The following is an 18208-nucleotide window of genomic DNA, read 5'->3' as shown; positions in this document are numbered from 1 at the left end:
TCTAACGCGGTGATCATTTGTTGGACCGCTCGCTCACGAGAACCACGCACAGCTCAACACCTGCTGCCATAGAGACGGATTCAAGCCAACAGTCATTTCAGTTTTTACATATTTTAACCTTCAGCTATTGCTTTTTTGTCTTTCTGAGGAAAAACCTTATGTCTAGTCTTTGATTGGGAGGATTTTTTATAACGTGACAAATGTTTTTTGCGTTGCTTGATCTGATTTGGACTCAGATCAGGAACCCACATTTTCAGTAACAAAGTGATTTGATTTGATCAAATGTTCCAAATGTTAATTTATGTAATTACTGTACAATAGGAGGACACTTACAGACCCATTAGATCCTCAAGAGATGATTCATAATAAGTCTAGTCCAAAACCTAATGCTTCAGAAACATTTCACTTCTCTAAACATCTTTTATTCTTCTCCGCACAGTTTGCAACTGAAGACTTGACTGTGTGACCTGAATGTGTTTCTCTGCGTGGATTTAACTTCTTATCTGAGTCATGAGTCATATAAGCACACAAACAAATGAATGCTGATGGGTCTCAGCTTCGTGGCTGCTACTCCCAGAGCTGCAAATGACAAGTAATCAGATTCCGCGCTAATATAATTGTGTTTTCATTGAAAATACGTGGAAACTCCAAGTTGTCATGGCGATAAATCGTTGTAGTTCTGCGAGGAAGTTAATCAGAACATGCATTAAAGTATTGATGATAACTCAGCAGGTGCCGTTCACAAGTGTCTGTACTCAGTGTGGTGAATGAGGAGACTCACCTCCTCCAACAGAATAAAAGCTGCGCACACAGGCCCCGACCCAACAATCTGTGAGTACGTGCTCCACGTCCTTGTTGTCACTTGTTCTGATCCAGCGACGTTTTAAAAGCGGCTCTCGGGCAGAAGCGTCCGTGGCAGACTCCACTCCAGGGTGCGTGGGGCCGCTGAGAGGCGCTGGAAGGACCCTCGCGCTGACGGAGTCCACGTTAACGAGCCGGTGGGGTTTTCAACCAGCATCTGCTGCCCACTTACCTGCAAGAACGCTTTCTGCTCTTCGGCTCCTCTAAAAAGCACATTTGGTATTTTTCGGAAACTGGCTGCATCCGATACTGTACTTCTGTCCAGACCGAAATATTTAAATAACAACATTTTTAATGTGATGTTGTCCTGATAAAGTGTCCTCATTCGAGTGTTGCTTTATAACTCATAAAGAGACAGACATGATCAAATTAAAGACATTTTGATGAGCCTCGACTGCTCTTTGTATTTAGATTCACACATCAAATCTGGATGCTAACGTGATTCACATCTGTCTAACATCTGTATGTCAGAATAGTAATGTGAACATGCTGGCAAGTCAGTGTCCCAGGTTTACTTTTGGTTCTTAATCTAAGTCAGCTCTATACATATTGTATTTAAGTGTGATCATAACCGTATATATGATACAAACCCTGGTGTTTCTATTTATTGCACACTGCAGGTGTTGATGTGAGTCAGCTCCGTGATCTTACGTATCTTTTCCACTGTGAACTCGTTCAGCCACTGTGACAGAAAGCAAACTGCAGGGGTTCGGTGAGCTTTGTGTGTTTGTTCCAGAGACAAGTCGGAGCTTAATGCTTCATCATTCACTCGGCACAAATAGGACACTGAGAAAAAAAAGAAGTCCTGCTTTTATTAACGATCCGCGCGTCGCCTTTCCACTCAAGCGGAACGCTTAACAGACAAATAAGCCATGGCAAATAATGAGCCGCTGTAACCTTTCCAGTCACTTATTTCCTGTGTGGTATTTACTGGCATACAATCAGCACAATTAAATAAATAAATGCCCAACGGGGCTCCGTCACTCTGACGAATGACACAGAGCAGACGGACGCGCGTGTGGAGGAGAGCGAGCGGGTTTGAGCAGGAGACGCTCCTCCTCAATGAAACCTCGAACCTGAGCACTGAATATGTGAGCGAGGATGCGCTGATGGATTTAAATGGGCTGGAAGTTGAACTGAGCAGCTTCTACCTGCCGGCGCCGCCAGCAACAAAGGGGACTGGAGACAGGACTCATGCTACATCTGACGGACGAGTTCAAGTACAAACGTCTGAGTCTGTGTCCTTTTGTTACATGGGCCCAGTCACTTTTCACTACACTTCTAATGTGCAAACACAAGTACTGACACGTCAATACAAAAGGTTTAACAAACCCGTCTAACTGAACACTGTTGTCCCAAATTCTTTCCACATCACAGCTTTGAGTTTTGCATTTTGATCGTTTGTGAGTTTTATCATCTTTGGGATCTTTGTATACAGAGAGAAAGTATAAAAATGATGTTTATGATTCTGAAACTGAGCTGGTTTCTAATTTAAAGCCAAATTCAATCGAGGTGAAACCCGCTACGCTAGAACTAAGCAAGATCATGTTTTCTATTCAGCCACAATTATGTGCAGGGGATCCAAAAATAAAAGACTTATCAATAGATTTCCCCCCTCAACCCTCTTTGTCTGACAAACCCTGCAATGAGGACTGACTCTATTCTACTGTATTATAGTGTGTTCCACATTGTTCCACTATAACCCCCACTTCCTTTCTGATGACCCCCTCTCTCCTGACTCCTCCACCCGCCTCACACCCACGCGTGGACGCTGCCCACCCCGTCCAGCAGCCGCCCTCGGTACCAGGCGCGCGCCATGGGCTGGATGTAGAGCAGCAGTCGGGACCTCCGGAGCAGCCCGCAGAACACCGCGGCTGCCGCCACCACCAGCGGCGACATCATCACGAAGCCCAGGATGATGAGCGCCGAGCAGCTGTTGTCGTCCAGGTACTGACATATGGCAGAGGAGGCGTTGAGGACCTGCGGGGACAGACGTTCAGTAGATCAGTGTGTGTGTGTGTGTGTGTGTGTGTGTGTGTGTGTGTGTGTGTGTGTGTGTGTGTGTGTGTGTGTGTGTGTGTGTTCTCAGTACATTAGTGGGTCTGTGTGGGTAGTAGGGTGTGACAGAGACTCCCACAGACTCCCCACAGTGACTCTCTGAGCTGTCAATCACCTGATGGAAAGGAGGAATCCTTCCAAGGAAGGAAAAGGAGCTCATAAAGCGAAGCTGAAGGTCGGGTCAGATCATCCTCATAACAGGTTCCATTCGCAGCTCTCCTTTATTTAAAAACGCTCACGCACTCAAAATAATCTGTTGCGTTTCGAGGCCCTTCACCAAATGGTTTCCTTTCAAACTTTCAAGAGGGCATTCGTCACCTCTGAACGTACCCTAGCAACAGGGAGGTGCATCCACGCGGACGCGGCGCCGTCGAGTGCACATTGTGCCTCCGTTGGGCGCACGCTCCTCCTCATTGCGCTGGATGTAACTTTGTGGAGAAGATGGCGGTAAAGGGAGCAGCAGGTGAAGCTTCAGTGCAAAGAGCACTGCCCCTGAAGGATGTGATCGCCTGCCTCCATCCACATCCATCCATTCACCACAAAACACATGGGCTTAAAACCCCTGCGTTAATAAGATTATTTGAAATCTGCATTTATGACGTGTGTTCATAGCTGACAGGATTTCCTCTCTGAGGTCTTCATCTTAACCCCCCGACAGTAAATCTCTGCCCACTTAGCTACTTCAACATCCCGTGATTTACTCAGACACAAGTGGACGACCTGAACATTAGAGCTCAAGCCGCGTCCATGAATCAGCTGATGGCGCTCGCGGCGCGTCCTTCCAACAAAGAGGATAAGCAGAGAGCATCTGATGGAGGAGGGGGGTGGTGGGGGGTCGGCTGTAACTCACCCTGGAGTGGCAGAGGAAGCCGGCGTAGAGCAGCAGCACCGCAGGCAGCAGCACCGCGGCGAAGACGGCGGCCAGGAGCCCGGCGCCGGCCGCGGCCACGCCGAGGTTCCAGAGGACGAGCAGCGCCCCCCAGGCCACGCAGCCGCAGCGGCCGCGGCGGCTGCCCCACGCGCCGCCGCCGCTGCGGGCCACCGGCGGCGCCGCCAGCATCTTCACCCCCTCCCCCACCCACAGCTCCTCCTCCTTCTCCTCCTCGCCCGCGCCGCCGCCGTCGTCCAGGTCCACGTCGCCGCCGCACATCCTGAGGGAAGAGACGCAGCAGGAGACCCAGGATGTGGTCAGATCCCGTCACCATCACTGATGCGGTTATTCAGGTTTTAGTGTAATGCACCGAAACAGATACAGGCAATAAACTGAGAGCACGTGCAAATAGGTGTGGGGTTTGGCAAAAAAAGTACTTAACCCTTGTCATTTTTATTGATCAACTTGCTTTATTGTAAACAACTAAAACAACTAAAGTGATCCTGTGTAATTCCTGGACACCTGCTGAATATGAAAATCATAAATAAGAAGTGTTGATCTCATGGACGTTTTTCCGGGCAGTGGCTCCTTAGACTATGCAACAGCACACGCACGCACACGCACACGCACACACACACACACACACACACACACACACTGCATCTTTTTGTCGCTCCTCCGGGTCGATTTCATTGACTTTGTCGCTGAGGCTCGGACGGTTTGTCAATAGGTCTTATCAATAAGCTTTTAAAAGACACGAAGCTGGATACAAGTTCTGGCCCCGTTCTCTGCACCTTTACTGCATCTGGATGTGGTTTTAAGGACATGCATTGTTTCATTTGATGCGCACAGCGTGTCTGTTACAGTGTTTTAGGGGTTACGGTGAATTTTCCCTTTAGAAACCGATGTAATCAAGAGCTGCTCCTTGAACGCACGCCGCGTATTAGTCTCATTTAAGCTTTAACAGCGCGTCTTTAAACAATTATGCAACGCTGCTCTGAGTGAGAATCGAGTAGCTTACCTCCAAATAAATCCCGTCAAATCCCCTCTGGTGTGTGTGTGGGTTCCGTTCCTCGTCAGCTGATCGACCGGGGCTTTTCACTTTCCGTAGTAATTAAAACAAATTCTTATCGCGCAGCTCTGTTTCCCCGCAGCGTAGAGGAGCGTGGGTCACTTGAACCCTGCGCCGCAGAAGTGATGCTGCTCCAGCAGAAGACGAGAGTCTGTGGGAGCGAGCGCGCCCAGGCCACGCGCAGCGCCGCTTCTGCGCGTCCACGTGAGCGCACGTAAGTTTAATTCACAAGCAAAACCACTTTTATTTGTGAAATTGCGAAATTGCTTTAAATGATTTTAGTTTCACGCCCATAAAATCGTTTGCACCGCGAGTTAAAAGTTGGTAACGCAAACGATGCCATTAAATAAAAAACAAACTAAATTTATCAAAAAAAAATCAAATCAAACCGTTTTTTACAACCTGGCAACCAAACATTACACGTCATCAAATGGTTTGTAACTGAACACTGCTTGTGGAAGATTAGCCATAAACCAAAGTAAATCAGGTTTAATCAAAACAGAATAGAAAACGTTTTTATTTTGGGACTGGCATTAAACTGTGACTGATATTGTGCAAAATGCTCTAATGCTGTGTCAAACAGACATGTTGTTCCCTGTAGACCTCTGGTTTGTGCCTAAATATATTGTGTGACTGTTTAATCCACCTCTGAAGGAAATTAAATTAGGGTGTTCATTAATTGCAGGAACATGAGAGTTCAAACTGCTATAAAGGAATCTCTAACTACATATAAACAGACTCAACTGCAATGTTTACATGGCAGGTTATTCACTGGTTAAAGCTATATACTAAAATTTTAAAGGAAAACATAAATCGTACGGTATATTCATTAATATGTGAGCAGAAGCAGTACAGTATGATGTGCTCAGCAATGTCCCCCCTGAGCTTCTCGCTCTGCCGTCTGCTTTCACAACCTCACAGCATTGTCAGCTGTGTGGCAGCAAGATAAGGGGATGATGGATTTGTTTTGCAGTGCACACAGACAGCCAACCTTTCCTTGTTCAAATTTAATTACGCCGAACAAGAGCAAAGATGTGAGGATATGGGTCGGTGAGAAATGGAAGGAAGAAGCTTTGCGTGGAGATATGGATGAGAGGCAGATTGATGAAGAAGGGAGAGGATGTTTGCTTTGTTTTCCCCGGTTTGGTAGTGAAAAGTAAATCCCCCCTAAACTGTGACAGCTGCTGACATCTGCTGGACCATCAGTGAACATCTTAAATTCATATTCTTCATACACATCTCAGTAATATTTGTTTTGCATCCTCTGTTTTTATTGTCATGTCACCCAGCAGTGCCTGATCATCCACTGAGTCCTGTGTGTCCATCGCTGGTTCTGTCACTCAGCCTTGAGCCATTTAGGTTGCCACTAGCCTTCCATTTGCCGAACAGCATCTGACAGGTTGCCGTGGTAACCAATCTTAGTCTAGTGCCACTTGAGGTCAAAAAGGCCCATCATCTGTGAACCCTGTTGGAAGGAGAGCATCAGTCTGTTATGGACTATTTCTCAGTGTGGAAATCTATCTTTAAATGATCATTCATGAGGCGTCAAAGCCACGGCTCCACTATTTAAAACTTTTCAGTCAATGTTATATTTTTGTGTTTTTTTTTCTTTTTCTTCTATCTAAACTCTAAAATATAAAAAGCATTTTATTCATAAATTATGACACTGTCCTGAAAACCAAAGAGGGTGTTTGGTTTTGTTTCTCTTTCACATCCTCTTAAATACATGAAAATATTCAGTGGATTAGTAAACATTTGCTTCTTTATCGACACACAAAGAAGGAGCACTGCTGGTATGAAGAGGAATAATTACATCAGCATCTAATAATGCTTTTAGCACATAGGCGTTTGAGCACTACTACTAAAGTAAGTATATTGTTTAAATTCTCTTTGTCAAACCACGAATAATTAGATCTTTTTAAATCTTCGCACAATTATACTCAACAGCAGGCTCTCTTCCCATCATGCACCTCATGCTCCAGCAAGATAGATGGCACCAACATCTAGGAAAGTTATTCAGTTTTGCTGATCAAGAACACAAGATTGTGGCCTGAATTCACAGCAGCCACATGATCATAAAACGCTGGAGACTTTATAAAGTTATGTTGTTTAGTACAAACAGGGTTCACAGTTGTGTAAATAAAATAGACAAACAAGCATTTATCACAACAACAGGATTTATTGCATTGAAAGCAGATTAAATGTAATGACACTGCAGTTTATTAACAGACTATAGTCGTGTCTGGATGCACACATACATGTGTAAATCAAAGTAAAAGAGTGCATACATTACTGTGTTTGTACATGTCTGACTTTGTGAGAGTGTGTGCGCCTTTAGAGAAGCGTCTTAACATAAAGTGAAGTCAAAGTGCCTTTACAATACTACAAATGATGCAGTGTGGAGGAGAATAAAGAGGCCAGAGGACGTCCGAGGGTGGTGCAGTGACAAAGCTACCCTCCGTCTGATGTGTGAGGCAGTGTGTGGTGGTCTATGTGTGGGAGAGCCTGCTTAGTAGAGTGTGTATCTGAATGGGGCGGAGGGTGGGACTGGGCCCCAGTCAGGGTGTCGGGTAAGGACGGAGCGTCCAGGCCGCTGTCCGCTGGATACAGCTGCATCACTGCCCCCTCCTGGCCACCTTCCTTACTGCAGGACTGGCAGCTGCAGTGGAAGATCCTCTCCACCAGCTTGTCCACGTGTGGAGAGTCTTCACTGCCCGGGCACTCCAGAGTCACCTGTACACACACACACACACACACACACACACACACACACACACACACACACACACACACACACACACACACACACACACACACACACAAACACACACACACACACACAATGTGAATCAAATACATCACTTACAGCTACTCCCTGTAAATCACTGTTGCACAAGCTCGGCTTCCAGTCCAGAGCTCACGTAACTTCTCCCCACTGTTTCCATGATCCACTGAGAATGATCATTCTGTAGTTTTATCTAGATCGACCAGAGCCAACCCAGCATGCAGCAGTGTCCACTTTCATGAGAACTGCCTGTCGGCTTTCACATTGAATTCTGTGTGAAGCCCTGAAGCAACAATCCTACGTACAGACATCGAATCCACTTCCAGATAATGAGAACTGGAGAGCAGACAGTAATTCTACTTTCTCTGGTCTTTCTCAGACAGAAAACCAGTCGATGAGGTAACAGCTAAATGCTCCAATAGATACAGTGTATTTCCAGTGAAACATGAAGTGACCTCACCTGTGATCCCACCAACCCGGCCTGCCTGGCAGCTTTCCAAACTACACACGCCAAACTTCAAGGCTTTTGTTGTCGCGAAAAAAAAAAAATCTGAATTCCTGCCGGGCTAAGACGGACAATGAACTTTAGAAGAACGGGATTAAGATTTACAGAGAACTATCTATTCCAGAGCCTCCACTCGCATTCGTCTTGAGCTTTGTGATTGGGGAGAGTCCAGAACATACCTACCTTCTTTCATGATGGAAACTTGAGGCTTGTGTGTGAGTTTAACAAGTGAGTGTTGCTGTGTGTGTGTGTGTCTCACATGAGCTAATGTGCAATAACTCTTACCACTTCCCACTGCGTCTGGGCCGGCATGCAGGAGTCACAGTGCACCAGAGACTCGGTGGACTGTGGGAACGTGTTGGGGACGCTGTAACTGAAACACTGGCCCAGGCACGCTCTGCATCGAGAACACAGTCCATTAATATTATTTGTATTATCACTTTATAGGCACAACAAGTTTATGTATTAGTGGAAAAAGTTGGAAACATAAATATTCTCGTGGATTGTAGTGTGTGGTACGAGCAGGTATCCTAAATTAAATGATCCTCACTCTGAAAAATAAAGCGTGTCCAAACTGATGGAGCTAAATTGTGCTGCTGTCCACAGTCATTTAAATGTCGAGCTATCCAGTGAAAAGCCAAAAGCCAACAATGAGCTGATTCTAACAATAAGCACTGTCTGTTTAGCTCAGTCCTCATTAAGCTTATTCGTCCGTGCCACACAGGCGTTCACACTGTCCAAATACTATTAAAAAGGCATCAATAAGCCGCATAGTTGGACTGGATCGTAGTTTGCAGCACTGTCTGCTACAATGTACACTATCCAGCTCTGTTAGGAAAATATTGAGGCTCTCTTTACTGTAATTACATATTAATGTCTCCAGTACAAACAAGTGGACTTGTTTTAAAGCCTTTTCCATTATCATCAACGCCTGTATTTTTCCAAAGAATTGCTATGATTTTCCTTCAAATGAGAAGTTTTTAATGTTGTTTCTCAACGATGCAGGCAGGCGCTGTTTACGTCAATGTTAAGGCTTTATTCCAGTGGGGAGAAGTGGAAACATACTTTCTTTTTATGTAGTGGACTGATCTGCTATCTGCTATCTCACATAAGTCTGGGTCATGTCTAGACTATAATAATAATAATAATAATAATAATAATAATAATAATAATAATAATAATAATAAGAAGAAGAAGAAGAAGAAGAAGAAGAAGAAGAAGAAGAAGAAGAAGAAGAAGAAGAAGAAGAAGAAGAAGAAGAAGAAGAAGAAGAAGAAGAAGAAGAAGAAGAAGAAGAAGAAGACGAAGAAGAAGAAGAAGAAGAATATAATAACACATACAGCAAAATGTTGTTACATTTACAATGTTAATGTATAAAAAAGGCAAGTTCCAGTTAATATAAAGGTTTATAAAATGGTTTTGGTTCAAGCTGACACGGTTGCTACTACACTGTGAGGTGGAAGTATGTCAGTCAGCCCTTGACCTTCATTCGAGTCTGGAGCTGTTCAGACCTAGATCTTTCAGACAAATCTCTTCGTGCTAGTGTTGTGGTTGCTAAAGAGCACAAACTCTATACAATAAATAATCAGTATCTGGCCGTACATCCTGAATGTTAACTTCAACGTGCCTTACAAAGCGAGAGACTGTGAGGAGGCAAGTTATTGACATGTAGACAGTATCCGCTGATCAGCTGCAGGGAGACAACGGGAGCGAGCGGGACAGAGGAGGCCTTCATGCCGACCTGTTTTGAATGGAGCGAGGCTGACATCCCGTGTGCCCGACTATCTGTGTGATGTTCTTGGCCTCGCACCAGGCGCTCTTGTCAGGGAACAGTGCCAGGCGGTTGATGTGTGCAGGCGGTGCTGCCGAACACAGTGCAAGCAGCGCGCAGCAAATCGGAATTCTCTGCCACATGACTGCACCTACAGGGGCAGAGAGACCACAAGCAGTTACTGCAGCGTTTAGCGCGTGAACAACAGCAACACGCTGTCACACAGAGTCTCTTCCTGTCTCACATGGCGGCCGGACCCGCGGCCGATGTCAGATTTGAACTTTACAGTGATGATGAAGAGCAGCCGCGTCCCAGTGACGGGCGCCTGAAAACCCAGAGGTCGGCTCCTTTTTAGCTAAACTAATTCCCAATCGCACAAGCAGCTGCAAAGAGAACAACGTTATCCTGATTTGACTTGAAGAAGCAGAGGAAAGAAAATGTCTGCCTCACACCACCTGACTTCAATAACAACGCTGTCCTCGCTGTATCACTGTCTCTGCCAGTCACGCCATTCACAACCTACTAAAAACTTTCTCCTGCTTCTTATAAGTGCTCACCCACACACCCACACACACACACACACACACACACACACACACACACACACACACACACACACACACACACATACATTGTGTCTATACACAGCATCCTCTGAATTATTGCTGCGTCATTTAAAACAGGATGTACTTTGGTGACAGGGACGGTTTGGATGAATAAATATCAATCAGACTTTATTAGACAATTACATTTCAACTTTAATAGCATTTTACCTTCTCCTGCAATCACCCCCTTAAGGTCAGTTTGCCTCAACACTTAGTTCTCTGAAGATCTGTTTAACGACAGATACAGAGGTGTCAGACAGACGCGAACCTAAAATCAGCTCCACTGAGTTAATTGAACATGTAAAAGTCTAGTCCAGATTGATTCCACTCTCGCTTCCTAAATAAGTTTCTGAAGAAATCTAAAACATTTAATTTAATTAATGTGCACAGGAAAATACCAAAATCTTACTTCTGATCATGTTATTGAAAACTGACCTAATTGATACTGTTCAGAAAATCTGTCCTTTACGTTGGGAATATACAGTAAAAAGAAACCTTTGTAGTTTTTCATTTATTTTATTATATTACTAAACCACACTAAGTGCCCTGTTTTAGTGACTACGTAGTTAATAAATGACAATAATGAATTAGTTAGAAAACCTGTATCTGCAAAGTCGACTATTAGAGCTCAAACTGTTTAACTGATTGAGTTGTGGAGTAAAACAACATAAAACGTCTCTGAATTGTAGTAAAGTAAAATTAAAAGTAACCTAAAGAAAAATACCCCAGTGAAGCAGTAGCTCCAGTTTTGTAGCTGACTTCTGAACTGACTAATGTCACGTTACTTTGTAGCGTTACTTTCCCAAACAAGAAACAGACGGACGATACAGAAACGTCCACTTCTCCTTTTCTGTCTTTTCCGTAGGACCTGGTCGTGTTTCTCCACACTGCGTGGACGCACGCAGCTTTCCTGCCTCATCCTCAGTAACGCAGATCAGAGCCTTACCAGCCAGTTGACCACCGCGGAAGCTCCCGTCACCGAAAGCCGCACACGGGCCCCTGGAACCGGCGGACGCGTCTCGGTCGCGGCGGATCTCTCCGATAACGGACGGAAAATGCGAGCAGCGCGTGAGCGGCGAGGACACGTCCGAGCTCACCCAGATGAAACAGTTACATCATCCGGCGAGAAAAAGTGCCGAGCGCGGAGAAGGATGGGGAGCTGGGCGAGAGCACTAGCTCATCTCCGAGCCCAGCGGCCCACAGCGACCCTCCCCTTTGTTCCTCGGACCGTCCCCGTGGTAAATCCCCGCGCAGCTCCGGCCGCGACGTCCGTGGCCGTGGACTGTGCCGCAGGGGTGAGGCGCGGCGCGGCGGAGTCCTCGCACCGGGGTCCCGCTGCGCCGTTTCTGAGCGATAGAAAACGGGGAGGGAGCGCAACAGGGAAGGTCTCCAATGTTTCCCGAAGCAGGATGGAGGCCAGACCCCAGATCAGATTTACGGGGCAAACAGGCAAATATAATCAGATTACTTTCTCAACTAGGGGCATATTTACAGCCCCAGCTATGCACTCACGTCTGGCTTTGCTCTGCTGACATGTGTTTTTATATTTTAAAATTGAAACAATAATAACATGGCATGGGCTATTAATCTAGTACAACTGGAGAACAGATGTGCGTCACTGCTCTGATCTATTTTCTTTAATCTGTTTTTTTGTTCCCTGAAAGTCACATTAAAAGCACCTGGATGCTATGACTAACGGCTTACCTAAGCACAAGCTCATGACGACTTGATGTAATTAGAGGCCTTCAACATATCTGGACTGAAATCGTTGACAGACTCTTAAGCAGGAGTTGCTGAAAGGCATTGTGTTCCCTGGTTACTGATGTGTGAGCTGGCTCATTTCAAATGGAAATATGTGAAACCTACCTGCAGTGAAAGTACAAACCGATACGACACGAAGGTCACCTGCTGATAAATACCAGTGCGTTAAGTCTCTAAAGGAATAAATGGAACATAAACCAACCACACTTAGAATATATTTAATATATTTACTGTAGATGAAGACAGTAAGTGAAGTTCAAAAGGAAGCGTAAGCCCCCCATAAAATGCTTCCCAGTAGCAGCAGCTCAGTCACGTCTGGTTCTGTTTCAAGTCAGCACTGACTCATCAGTTTCATCATTAAATGAATATTAGATTATGGTTCATGAAAGCGGAGAATGGCTCCAGACGTGCGCACACAGGTGGCCTTCGGCGGTCTCCAGCGCCCACACACACGCACACACACACACACACACACACACACACACATACACACACTTCATGGTACCACGGCGCTCTCGCTCACAGGTGTGCAGCCTGGCCCGTGGCCACCAGCTCCCCTATCTGCTTCACGCTTCACCTGCAAACAAATATTTTAATGGACAGGGGACGAGTGACGCGGCTCAATTCCAGACAGAGTTACTGTGTGTGTGATGTGTTGCAGGGCACCGGAGTAAAGGAAACAGGCCTCGGAGCGCACTGGAGAGAGTTTGATTCCATTGTGCGCAGGAATGTACGTGCTTACACTGCTGAGAAAACGTGCTCTGCCCTTTGATGTGAAAGCGTGCGACGCGTGTTATGTTCAGACGTGCAAAGTGCAGAACTCACCTGTTAGTAATAAGACGGCGCTCCGGTCCAGAAATGGCATTCCTCTGCATTCCACGGATTCTGCTCCACGGGGGGGGGGGGCTGGATAAACGTGTGCATGTTCACACAAACAATCACCCTTCTCCCCTCGCGGGCCCGTACAAGCGCACGAGTGATCAATCACACTCAGACACAGCGGAGAACACACGAGTGGGAAATCGGAGTTCCTTTCGACCCCCGTGATAACAGTCACAGCGAACAGCCCTGTTCCGCTTAAACCAGGACGTGATGGATAAGTGGCCATCGAGTGATGTGCTTCTGTGCCTTCTCCTAAACAAATCTGTCCATACTTCATTTATAAAGAAACCTGCATTTGATCTTGTTTTTCAAACTCTCAAAGTCCGTCTTGAAAGTAGAAATTCTCCTCCAACAACTGCGTTTCCTTTATTCCATCATTCCTTGCAAACTTTTCATCCTCCCACTCTCTAACAGGGCTGCAGATGCTGAACCTGGCCCTCATTCCAAAACAGCAGGAGTCTGAGTCTCCCAGCTCATTAACACACAAAATTACATCCCACCCCCAAACCACATTTCATTCTTCTCAAGCATGCACACAGAAACGAAAGAGAACGAGCACAGGGCGAGTTCTTCACAAACAACTTTATTAAGTATCCGAGACAGAAATGAGCAGCAAAACAACACGGGTAGATCTTTGGGAAAATCCTCCTCGTCTTCATTACTGCTCCTAAAAAATTAACACAGCGTATCATGGTGTGTCTTCAACAACCTAAAAAGTTTTTTTTAAAGACGAGATCACCTTAACAATGCGGCCATGAACCAGATATGGTGACCTGAAGTCATGCTGGCAGTTGGCGTAACCCATACCCAGCCCCAAACCCGAACCGAAGAAGAGCGGCCATGTGCGACCTGCAGGAGAAACGCGTCACATTTCAAAGGCAGCAGGACTTGGGTCCAGTCTGGAATCCACAATGAGAAGTGATGGGTCCAGTTCCCATGACTTAACTTTATTTTAGTGAAGACACTTACGTTTAAAGAAGAGGAGGGAGAACACGAGGCCCACACCAAGGCCAGTCGCTGTAACAACAACAAAAAAGGGGTTTGAGCAAACGATGTGCCTCACACTATCACACTGTACCAGAACCAGAGCACAACTGCATGGTGCAGAAGCGAATGTGTTGCATCAAGGTCACTGGGGCGCCGCTAGTACTGTTTGAAGCGTGGGTAAACAGCGCAAGTTGGCAAGACATTACTCATTAGGAAAAGACAGAGAGAGAGAAAACCCAGAAAGAGCTTGAAGGTCCAAGAAAGAGGAAAACAATAAGAGGGGTTCGAGAGAGGGAAGCTCAGTTACAAGGAGCAAAGACGGTGTTGGGCGATGGCTCAAAGAGCCACACATGGGTCTGGCTGCAGGTAAGTCAGCGGCACAAAAGCTGCGTAGGCCGTCAGAAGTGCCGAGACCAGAGTGGGATTTAGAGGAGGAATGTGTTTGTGCGTTTAGCTTCACCTCGCTGCAGGCCACACCACACCCAGCAGTAGCCAGCCAGCAAAGAAAATACATAAAACAACCGTCCGGGCCCCTCCGATGCTTAATTGGATTCAGGGAGCTATGCAGCATGACCGATGTGCCTGAACCAGAACCCGCAAACTGTTCCCTGTTACACAACCTACAAATGTCAAACAAGACCGCAAAAAAAAGAACTTGTGTTGTCATTATCAGTGTAGATCAACAATAAAGCGTTGCCTCTGCATCCAAGTAAAGATTCACTTAAATATAAAAGCCTCAGTCAGTCTTTGCTCTTCAGCCAGAGCGTTTTTGAAAGCTCTGGTTTTCCACTAACAGTAATACAGTAAAACCTTGGCACAATGAGGGCAGATCAGCATCGCATTTTGGCCTCCTTTCTCGTTTTCTGGACATCTCCAGGCGGGATGGATAATAGCACAAATATTTGTGCTGGAGTAAAATGAAATGTATAACCCACAGGCCTGAAAACGCTCTGCAGGTTTTCAAAGTAAATAAGTCCAGAGCTGGTTAATTGTACTGCTATTCATTTGTTCAACAAATGGCGTCAATAACACATTCATTTTCAATCAACATGATTTACTGAATTTAGTTAAGTGGTATAAGTCTGGCAATGGTTTTTGTTCAACGCTGAACTCTAAAATGATTGTGACAGCACATTTGTTTGTGAGATAAATGATGAAATGTGCCTGTGTTTGGAAGGGGCATTGTTTGTCTCTGCTCCACTTTAAATAAAGCAGCATCTTACCGGACATAACTAGATTACATTCATTACACTGAAGTAGTAAAAATTGTTTTGCTTTAACTGTGCTGTTAGCCTTAGTCTCAGAGCTGCATAAATTGCTTTGGACTCTCGTCAGGGAACCATTTGGCTGAAACCTCTTGATGATGCAGCAATGCAATAAATGTATTAAGTAAACATACTAAATTCCAAAGAAATGTGTTGTTAAAATAAATGATGACTGGATTTTATTTTGTGGATAAACTCAGTCAGAGAGAAACACCTTAATGAAATTTTGTTACTTTTATTAGTTCCTCAAATAATAATAGTAATAATAATAATAATAATAATAATAATAATAATAATAATAATAATAATAACCATCACCTTGTCACACTTACTACACACCTCTGAGCATAGTCTCTGTTTATAAGGCAACTCAATAACTGTTCCAAGACACTCAGTTTCTTCAACACTATAGGATTACCAAGTCAAAACTACAGCATACCGTTAGAAGTAATGTAGGTTTCTAGTAGATTTCTTACTACATCTTACTACTGTAAGAAATGAAAACACTTTTTAAATAATCCCCTGAGCAGAACATGTGCTGCAGAGCCTGTCTGGCTACCAGAGACACACTGGCACAGATGGCAGTTCGCTGCACAAAGTTCAAAGAACTTCAATAATGCAGATGTTTTTCCTACCAGCGAGAGTCGTATGTAACCGTGCCAAAGCTGATGTCATTATTGTCTTTTGGTGCACACTGTTTGCCAGCCTGAGTATTTAAGTAATGGAACAACAAAATACTGCAAATAAACTCAATCTGAAATAACAGTGCTGTTGCTGTTCTGCCAAACGCCTTACAGTTTAATCAAAGATGAATGCATGAAACAACTGGCGCATGATTCTTCTACCATAAAAGCCACAGTATGACAGTATGAATATTGAATATGAAATTCCAAAGTATGTGCTTTTACTGCGTTTGACAGGCGCTGAAAGTTTAAAGTAATAGTTATACTGCTTAACTCAGCAGTTTTAAGCGTGAACTCAATGTGAAACAGAAGACAAACTTTTAAGCTACGCCGTTCAGTTTTTTGTCCATCTTTAAGTCCAAATAACTGAACATATTTAACACAATACTTATTATTCAAAAATCAGCTCAGTTGTTTCTCACCTTAAAAGACAGTGTTTTATATTTATATAAGTCAACTCACATCTGGCAAAGCTCACAGAGACTTGATATTTTTTTAGACCTACATAAATTTGATTTCCACAGGCGGAACCACTGCTATAAATATTGTTTTAAGCTGTGGGTGTAAAAAAAATTATAAAGCTGGTAGACAGGAAAAACTATCCGAGCCTGTAGACAGATTAACAGTCAATGCTTTAAGGCTTTTACTCTGAATAGACACATCAAAACACAGTCTTCAACGTGTATATCGAACACGCGGCGTAGAATCACACCATGTTTGTCACTAAATGACCAACTTAGTCGCTGCTTTAATCCATTCAGTTTCTTGACCTTATCAGACCATTGTCGGACAAATATCTCACAGGAAATGACCTCGACTCCTGCCTTGGCTGTGGAGCGGCCCATTTACTATGTGCAAAAGTAGCGGTAAATGTAAGTAAGACTGCGCGCATAAGTAAAAGGCTTAAACCTGTTTTAATGGCGGTGTCAGCAACGCACCGGTCCCATTTGCGTCCGTGCTGGTCTGCCATGTTTCCTGGAGTCAGGAAGCGCCGTAAAATATCGCGAGACGAATATAAACTCACGTGAAGTTTGGTTTACTTCGTACAGTTTAGAAAAACACATTTACATTGACTGATAACCATTTTTGATGATGATTTATTCGCTTTCGTTATCGTGCATGTCGTTGTTTATAAAACACACGTAGAATAAATAGCCCCTGGATTTTTGGTTATTCTTACTGATTCTGACCATTTTAGTCTAAACAGATATTTTTATATATATATTATATTATAATAGCCAATTTATCACTGTATCTGACCAGCCCTCTCATTTACCTTGCACGTTATCCATAGTTTTGACTGCTAGTTTGACTGTTTATCTCATCTACACAAATAAAAGGACAGGAAATGCACTGCATGGATGACAGCTGATTGTTTTGGGATTGTAACTGGAGCAGTCCTGCCCTTATAAATTCCAGCACACTGAGAACTGCTGCCCACACACTAAATAATATGCAGATGTTGGTGGAGTTGAACATTACCAAACACATCAGCAATGGGCATGTTTATACACTGTAATAAAACATGCATACGTTTTTGAATTAATTAATTGACATATTTATATGAACATAGTGCTTCAGTAAACATCTAACCCAGATGAGTGCTGAGAAGCTACCTTCACATAAGTGCATCACAGGAAATCACGTGTAGGTCTAACTCTGTTAGCAGCCTAATTTAAACTGAGTGCAAGAAATTGTTTTCACAATCTCACATCACGGGTTTTGTTTCCTGTGAATCTATAAAACTTGCAAATCAAAACAATAGACTGTTGGTCAAAAATAGACACAAATGAAGCCAAGAATACAAAAATATCCAGAGACAAAGGAACGTCAATGACATGAATGACATAACAACCTGAAACTGAAAAAACATTTGCTACGTACAATCAGATAAAAACGAGTGAACCAGTCTGTACTTATAATAAATCGAAATAGTACATTTAAAACATGACGTTAACAGCGCTTTATTTGTGACATTTAAATGAGAAGTCGCGTTACTGGTTTGTTATTGTATTGTTATTACTCCAAAACAACCCATCTAGATAACAGCGCTCTTGTGCACGTGCTGCCCCCTATGAGCGCGTGTCTACCGTACCACACCT

General features: G+C 44.3%; 3 protein-coding genes across 5 annotated transcripts; all 3 read right to left on the bottom strand.

Moving 5' to 3' along the window:
• Window positions 1–1643: 1643 nt before the first annotated feature.
• On the bottom strand, window positions 1644–5051 carry LOC114855846 (transmembrane protein 88). Its single transcript, XM_029151354.3, has 3 exons — window positions 4812–5051; window positions 3770–4070; window positions 1644–2841 (listed from the first exon to the last, which is right to left on the bottom strand). The coding sequence occupies exons 2-3, from the start codon at window positions 4067–4069 to the stop codon at window positions 2614–2616; spliced, it is 528 nt and encodes a 175-aa protein (XP_029007187.1). The 5' UTR covers window position 4070; window positions 4812–5051; the 3' UTR covers window positions 1644–2613.
• Window positions 5052–7021: 1970 nt separating this feature from the next.
• nbl1 (NBL1, DAN family BMP antagonist) lies at window positions 7022–11976 on the bottom strand. Of its 2 annotated transcripts, XM_029151352.3 has the most exons (5): window positions 11475–11976; window positions 10697–10755; window positions 9894–10074; window positions 8438–8549; window positions 7022–7595 (listed from the first exon to the last, which is right to left on the bottom strand). In XM_029151352.3, exons 3-5 carry the CDS (start codon window positions 10064–10066, stop codon window positions 7314–7316), a joined length of 567 nt encoding a protein of 188 aa, XP_029007185.1. In that variant the 5' UTR covers window positions 10067–10074; window positions 10697–10755; window positions 11475–11976; the 3' UTR covers window positions 7022–7313. The 2 variants fall into 2 exon arrangements, with proteins under 2 accessions (XP_029007185.1, XP_029007184.1); XM_029151351.3 differs by lacking the exon at window positions 10697–10755 and having other exon boundaries at window positions 11475–11960.
• Window positions 11977–13738: 1762 nt separating this feature from the next.
• Window positions 13739–17142, bottom strand: LOC114855851 (MICOS complex subunit Mic10-like). Of its 2 annotated transcripts, XM_029151363.3 has the most exons (4): window positions 17016–17137; window positions 14141–14188; window positions 13911–14020; window positions 13739–13838 (listed from the first exon to the last, which is right to left on the bottom strand). In XM_029151363.3, the coding sequence occupies exons 1-4, from the start codon at window positions 17074–17076 to the stop codon at window positions 13830–13832; spliced, it is 228 nt and encodes a 75-aa protein (XP_029007196.1). In that variant the 5' UTR covers window positions 17077–17137; the 3' UTR covers window positions 13739–13829. The 2 variants fall into 2 exon arrangements, with proteins under 2 accessions (XP_029007196.1, XP_029007195.1); XM_029151362.3 differs by having other exon boundaries at window positions 13739–14020; window positions 17016–17142.
• Between the last annotated feature and the right edge of the window lie 1066 nt (window positions 17143–18208).

This window comes from Betta splendens, chromosome 5, assembly GCF_900634795.4.
Source record: "Betta splendens chromosome 5, fBetSpl5.4, whole genome shotgun sequence".
NCBI classification, from domain to species: domain Eukaryota; kingdom Metazoa; phylum Chordata; class Actinopteri; order Anabantiformes; family Osphronemidae; genus Betta; species Betta splendens.
Note: the sequence above shows the minus strand (reverse complement) of the source record. Positions and strands in the feature narration are given on the sequence as shown.